This window comes from Chaetomium globosum, genomic scaffold (assembly GCF_000143365.1).
Source record: "Chaetomium globosum CBS 148.51 scaffold_5 genomic scaffold, whole genome shotgun sequence".
Lineage (NCBI taxonomy): Eukaryota > Fungi > Ascomycota > Sordariomycetes > Sordariales > Chaetomiaceae > Chaetomium > Chaetomium globosum.
Genome location: NT_165980.1, coordinates 1,624,781 through 1,631,524, shown reverse-complemented (window position 1 = coordinate 1,631,524; position 6,744 = coordinate 1,624,781). Strand labels below are relative to the sequence as shown.

Below are 6,744 nucleotides of genomic sequence, written 5' to 3'. Positions count from 1 at the left end.
CCGTGCAGCAGCCGCGTGCCTCTACGACTTGCGAGGTCGAGGGAAAAGCTTAAATACGAACGGGAGCGACGTGGGGACCCCCAAGAGCCGGCCCGATCCCCCCTCTCTCCAAGTCGTACAGCACTCCTCCCACGGCTCCGGAATCCCCCCCGCGCGTGAGTCGGTCGCACACGGCGCCGCACGCGGTTTACGGAACGATACCGTCTTTGTCCCGCACTCAAACATGGGCTCCCAGCAGCAACCCTGCCCCTGCATACTATGACGATATCGAGTCTGAAGATGACCGCGACCGCCGCCGCCGGAGCCGCCGCACACGTTCGCCGTCGGGCCAGTCCACTCGGTACAAGGTCGATGGCGTCAAGACGTCCAAGATGGACCCGCAGTACTCATATGGCGAATCGCCATCCTCGACAAGGCGGTATGCGGCTGACGGGTATATCGAGCATCTCGCGCACTCGCCGTCATCGGCGACCTACTCCGGTGCCCAGTTCCGAGTCAAACAAACAAAAAGCTACACGCCGGACGATATCATGTTCGCTCACTACGACCAGCCATCTTACTACGGCCCGCATGGCGGGGACGCATATACCGCCAAAGCCTGAGCACCTGGCGGCTGATCAAGAGGCGAGAGGCGCTCCTTTCGTTCTCGGTGTATTTTCTCCCATCTGCTTGTTGATTTCTGTTATAATCTTTAATGAGCGGATGATGGTAAGTGTCAACGATGAGGTTATGATGATGAGTTCCATGTTTCTTTCTCATTTTCTCTCTACTTGTCACTGGCGTTAAGGGATCTCGGACGGAGGAGATTCGGAGTATTTGGGCCCTTTGCTCTTTTTCTTTTTTAGTTTTTCTTTTTGGTTCATTACACAGCATTGACATGAACGACGGAGGAGCGTCACGAGAAAAAAAAACAGTAACGAACCAGTCGTGTCTTTATCTCTCCTTTTGGCTCTGGGGCTTCTCATCATGATGAGGAATTGGCTTTTGGGGGCTGTCATGGCATTTTGAGCGGGCGGGCTAGCATGGATGGATGGATGGATGGATGGATGGATGGACGGACGGATGGACAGGTTCAGATGGGGAAAGGTTGAGGATGGTACATGGGCACCATGGTTGGGGGCCGGGATGGGAGCTATGGGACAAGACTCAAACCTCGAAAGAGTTGAAGCCTTTTCCTCGCTTGCCATCTTCCCGCACGGGAATGAATGCCTACCTCGGGGGCACCTGGCATGGAATGGGAGGAAGGGGATTTGGAATGACTGGATGAGAGCATCTTTTTGGATCCTTATTTCGTCGTCTGTCTTGGTTCCCTTTTCCTCCTTACCCCTTTTTGGGTGTATTTAGTTAGCTACGACTGGGTGATGAATCCCACGCTACGCACAATACAAATAAATACGAAGACAAGGTGATGCATGCAAACTCGGTTGTCGGTGTTCTCTTTCACGGTCATGATTCCCCGAAGATTGTCGTCATGCCGGTGGAAGCAATCGCTTCAAAAACTTGGTCGTCACAGATCTGAAGTTGACCAGCTCGCCATGCCCTTCTTTACTTCGCACACATCAAATATGAGGTTTGATTTCTATTTGTCACAGGCTTATGTCGCACCGCTGGTATCATGGACAAGCGCCAAATATGTGCATCTACAGGTCTCCAGAGAGCCCCCCGCCGCTGTACCCTTCCATTCCAATATATTTCTGCCAAATGTAGCCTCTGTATCCAGTTCCCACACATCCCCCGTCGAACCAACTGTCGCCTTGCTGCATCGCCGCGTGCCACGGATGTTGCTCACGAAGCCACGTCAGGGCTCACCTCCAAGTCCGGCAAGGAGGCAGGCAGGCAATTGGAAAATACAGAACAGAAAAAAAAAAAAAAAAAAAAAAAAGGGCGCCCGACCAGACCAGATCAGGCCGGACCAGGGGGAAACCTGTCCGTCCGCCTTGCCCTTTTCGCGCGCGCGCCCTGTCCGCCCAAATGCCCTGCCTTGCCCTGCCCTGTCGGATCTCTCGGCCCACGCAGCAAAGCCCGCAGCAGGTAGGTTGGGGGCAATGCGCATTCGTGTGTGGAGTGGAGGGAAGGAAGTGTGTGCTGGGGGGATTGGGGCGCAGGTGTACCACGTGCCCGTATGCCGACCCTCCACTCCTCCACCTCAACCCGCGAACCGGCGAGCCCGCCCACTGGCTGGCTGGCTGGCTGGTTGGCTGGTTGGTTGGCTAAATTTATTTTTTTTTGTTTTTTTTTTTTTTTTAATGGGGGCGCTCCGGGTTTCCTCCGACCCACACCTATAGGTAACCGATCTGCCCGAGGGAATAGGAAAATATTGGTACGTTCGGCAGCCAAACATCCGCTCCCGTGGCCGTTATTTTGTTGGTTTGGTTTCCAGGGGGCCGGGAAGAGGGCATACGTTAAAAGGCCGGAACAAGGACCGGGACCAAGGACCGAGGACGAGGAACGGGATTTCCCAGACTCAGGCCCAAGATCAATCTGCACCAGAAGCCCCACGTTGTTGAAGGTCTTGCGGCCCCTGACCCACTTGGTCCGCTGCAACCAAGACGATGGGGAGCTGCAGCATCTGGCAGATGAAGCCGTAGCCGCGCAGCTTCTTGGTGATGCAGGCCATGACAATCTCGTGGCCGAGGGCGCTGATGAGGAAGGTGATGACGGTCGCGTTGGCCTTGCCGATGTGGGGGCGGCTGGCGCTGTAGACGTGGCGCCGGAGGAAGCTGTAGACGGGCACGTTCCACTCGCGCGAGAACTCCATCCAGTCGGTGCTGTTCCACCAGTCGCTGTAGAAGTGCCGGTCGGCGAAGCGCGTGATCTCGGCGCAGGCCCCGAGCACGTACTCGAAGATGACGAGGAAGACGAGCAGGAAGGTCAGCATGAAGGGGAAGAGCAGCCACGAGATGGTCTCGGCCAGGATGAGAAGCACTTCGAGGGCGGTCAGGGCCGAGTCGGCCGTCCGCAGCGCCGGGTCGAGCCTCTGCGAGGCGTCGACTAGGGCCGGGAGGATGAACTCCTCCGAGATGATGGTCAGGAGGAAGATACAGCCGAATATGGCAGCAATCTTGGAGAAGAGGTTCTGCCAATCGATCTTGTCGTTCCGCGGGTACTCAATCTCGTAGCACAGGGTTGGACAACAGATGTAATCGACATAGTTTGGCCACGTCAGGTTGGCCGGATACGTGATTGTGCCGATGGGGCTCGTCAACTCGCGGGCCAAGTCCTCACGGAGCTGGGCAATCTCATCGCTATCGCCAGGTGCATCCCCTTTGCCCTCGTCATTGCCCTCGGCCTTGTCTCCCGCCCCAGCTCTTTTAGGGCTAGCCATGGTGCCCATGGGGTTGTCAGGAGTCTGGGTAAAGATATACGGGTCCCCGCGATGCGGTGGAGGGGTCGTCTAAGGAGCGCAACCGCTTCTCGGTCTCGCTTAGATGGCCGTTGTAGAAGACGTAGGAATGCATCTTCATCAAGAGCACCATGGTATGGAGCAAAAAGAAGACCTGAGAAGTCCACGTCCAGCCCAGCAAGAACGGCACGGCAATCCACAAGGCCAACCACAAGACCTGGTATACGCTCATGATGGCCATACCGCCTTTGGCCCACGTCAATCGACCACCGTTCGGTGCAGCGCGGACAAGGCGTTGTAATGGGAGAGAAACGGCAGTGGTGGCCACCATCAGAAAGTCGGCAATGGCTAGGTGCCAGAGCTTGACGGTAAACAGGCTCCATATCTCGACGCGGAGGGGATACCCGGTGTCTTTTATATTCCGCAGCATTGATGTTATGGCCATAATGGCAAGGCCAATCCAGAAGAGATTGAAGAAGCCTCTAAAATCGCGGTAGTCGCTGTTCGGGTCAAAATGTGACACGCGGCTTGCGAACTCGATGGTTGGGAAGAGACGGCGACGCTGCTCTGCGCGGACCTGCTTGCGAGCTGTCGAGAGGGACTTGACCGAAGGTGGCGCATCGAGGGGTACCGGCGTGGAACGGCCACTGTGAGCGGGAGGAACAGTGAGCCTTCGGGTTCAAAACGATTGATAACTCGTCCAGACCTACCTTGTTGAACCAGTACCGTGGCCATTGCTAGAGGGCTCGAGTGTGCCGTTTGTCTCGGATGCGTTGCTAATCTGCGACAGCTGGGAATGGAGGGGCTTCCGGGGTCGGGGCCGCACGAGGTAATCGCCGGTGGCATCTAAGACATCAGCCGAGGTAGAAGCCATGGTGCGGGAGATGGATCAGGAGGAGCGTAGTCGGGAATTCCACCGGGCACGGGGGCCTTTTCTCTCCTTTTTGTCGGGGGTCCAACAGCTCCAATGGCAGTGTCAACGGCCAATTCCTGGCGAAATGATTATGGCTGGTCTAGTTGCACGATCTCCTGATCCGGCAGGTCGCAAAGGTTGTTGCTGTGTTGCGCTTGGAGATGGATATTGGAGATGGGTATTGGAGAGGACGGGTAACTATCGGAGTCGAATCGGGAATGGATCGGCTTCTTCGAGTCGGCAGGCATCAATTGATGGGTATAAAATTAAATGATAAAAATGATAAAAATGATGAGACCAACTGATGCATTCATTGATTCACTAAACTCGATGTTCGGTTGTTAGCCGTCCATCCATCAGGGGCGCGGCGCATTGCCTCTGACGGATCCATCTTCTTCGCATTTCCATTTCCAGTTCCATTTCCATCTGACCAACGGCGCATTTCGGCAGGTCGTCAGCTTGTCCTGCTGCTCTTGGGAAACGTCAGCCAACTACGTCACCGCCACGTGATTAGCCTGTCTTTTCGACTTGTCGCTAGGTACAACAGGGGTTCAGATAGGGAGTTTCCCCAGGAAGAATTCAGCGGGGCACCTGACTATAAATTCATTTCAACTTTTGTCTTCGACGAGTGCAGCGATTGTCGCGTCCGGGTACTTGCAATCAAACCCCTTGCCGGGTGCTCTTCCATGCAAGGAATATGGCCGGATAACATCCCCTAAAGCTAAAACTAACCTCACGGCTACCACGGAGCTGACCCTCGCAGCTTACTTGGTGCATGCACTGCACAGCACAAGCACGAGGACTCGGCATTCGCGGCTCTTGCATTTAATGCAGTTGCCACCCCATGGCTGAGATATTTTTGCGGCAAACATCGTCCTCCCTGCACGCCGAGTCCGTGCCGCACAACTTGCCCGCAGCAAAAAGTTTGGAAGACAGGCCAGACGCAGCTTGGTGGTGTTCTAAAGAGTGCGACCAATTGGTGTCGAGGATCGGCCATCGTGGTGTTGTAGAGCCCAGCGAGGGGTTGCTCGTCCTCGGTGATCCTCGTCTGATATGATGTAACATTCGAGGTGAATTTGCCGTCCATCCCTTTGTAGCTCTACGCGGGGCCAGTTTACACAGCACTCGCCAATCCTTGGGCAGTTTGACGTTAGACAGGCTTGGTTGAGTTGATACACTGATAGCCGGCCGCAAGCGAGGCGAAACCTGCACGGGATAACTACGTGTAAGCAGCGCCTCAGTACGTGACTCAAAAAGGCCACGCAATGTCACCTACAGCAAACGAGGCCGAGCGGCTTTGAACATCAGCAAGCGTCCTCGATGAACTCGAGCTCAAAACCAGGCGGGCTCGAAGCGGGCTAGACGAGGTCTGAGACCCACGCAACCGAAGCTTCCATTGTTCCCGATCGTCTTGGCACTCCTTTTGAGTCTTTTGAGTGCGGTTGACGCAGCGCGCAAACTGCGGCTTGTTTTCCCCGTGCTCTAAACTCGGACTCGACGTGGTGTTACTCTTTATCTCGCTTTATCTCGGCGGCTACGGGTCTCTCTTTATCTCGACGTCTGTGCTCTGAGATTTTGAGCAGCTGCAATAAAATACAAGTACCGCACTGAGCCGGCCGATAACCGCCCCACAGACATCAACCCACAGACAACCCTAACCACCCACGACCCACGCGTTTCCTGGTTAGTTAACGTTACTTTGTGTAATTCTTAGGCATCACCTGCGCCATCATTTTTTTTGGGCTTGAAACGACCTAACTTGCCGACTAATTCTCTATCCTTCACTGACCAAAACCTCAACGTTCGAAATCAAGTGGTACCGTCGTGAAATCACGCTTCGTCCAGGTAGGCGACGATTGTTTCCTACTGTTTATCTCCAGCCCCTTCTTGGGTCCAGGTTGTTTGTTGGTGGACAATTGGTGTGCAATTACCAGCCCCTGCAAGTGTGCAACAACTGTGGAAAGTCCGCCCCTGGTTTGGCCCAGCCCCACTTGCCGCCCACCACAAGTGCCGCCAAGTCTCAGAGTCAGAGGGCACCCAGAGAGCCAGAACACTGAGTTGGGGTGGGCTCTGTTCCGCGCACAACCTGCTGGAATAACCTCCAGCGCTCTAGCACCCGCCCGTGTTACGCCGACCCCGGCGAGGTCTCAACACTCGCCCCACTCCCCACCCTTGTCACCCGCACTACCCAGGCTCAGGTCCTCTCAACCGCACGTGCGCACAGGCCATGATCTCGACGCCTCTTTCATCGCTATCATCCGACAGAAGCGACAAACCAAGTGGTCACAATGCACATCTCGTGGACACATCGGCTGCGGTAGTCGCTGTCCCCGGCCCTAGACAACCCGCAGCAGCACCCCAGAAAGACTCCGACAAATGGATGGTTGATTTTGTCCCCTTCTCCCAGTTTTTTGAAGTGGTCGAATAACCCCGGGGTACCAACAACATTCGGGAGACACATTCCCGTTTTCTCAACCTACACTAATCG

The 6,744-nt window shown here is 55.3% G+C and overlaps 3 protein-coding genes across 3 annotated transcripts in view; 2 read left to right on the top strand and 1 right to left on the bottom strand.

The window, feature by feature from the left end:
* The window catches only part of CHGG_07348 (uncharacterized protein), a gene marked incomplete at both ends in the record, with an annotated part of 1,179 nt that extends 577 nt beyond the window's left edge, over window positions 1-602 (top strand). The window contains one exon of the mRNA XM_001225003.1: window positions 122-602. Coding sequence (XP_001225004.1) covers window positions 122-602 — 481 coding nt within the window. The remainder of the gene's footprint in view (window positions 1-121) is intronic.
* Window positions 603-2,476: 1,874 nt separating this feature from the next.
* On the bottom strand, window positions 2,477-4,217 carry CHGG_07347 (uncharacterized protein; the record flags this gene model as incomplete). Its single annotated transcript, XM_001225002.1, has 3 exons — window positions 2,477-3,289; window positions 3,366-3,990; window positions 4,054-4,217. 3 exons carry the CDS (start codon window positions 4,215-4,217, stop codon window positions 2,477-2,479), a joined length of 1,602 nt encoding a protein of 533 aa, XP_001225003.1.
* Window positions 4,218-5,100: 883 nt separating this feature from the next.
* CHGG_07346 (uncharacterized protein) overlaps window positions 5,101-6,744 on the top strand; it is a gene marked incomplete at both ends in the record, with an annotated part of 2,431 nt that continues 787 nt past the window's right edge. The window contains 5 exons of the mRNA XM_001225001.1: window positions 5,101-5,222; window positions 5,441-5,496; window positions 5,840-5,939; window positions 6,071-6,101; window positions 6,370-6,639. Coding sequence (XP_001225002.1) covers window positions 5,101-5,222; window positions 5,441-5,496; window positions 5,840-5,939; window positions 6,071-6,101; window positions 6,370-6,639 — 579 coding nt within the window. The remainder of the gene's footprint in view (window positions 5,223-5,440; window positions 5,497-5,839; window positions 5,940-6,070; window positions 6,102-6,369; window positions 6,640-6,744) is intronic.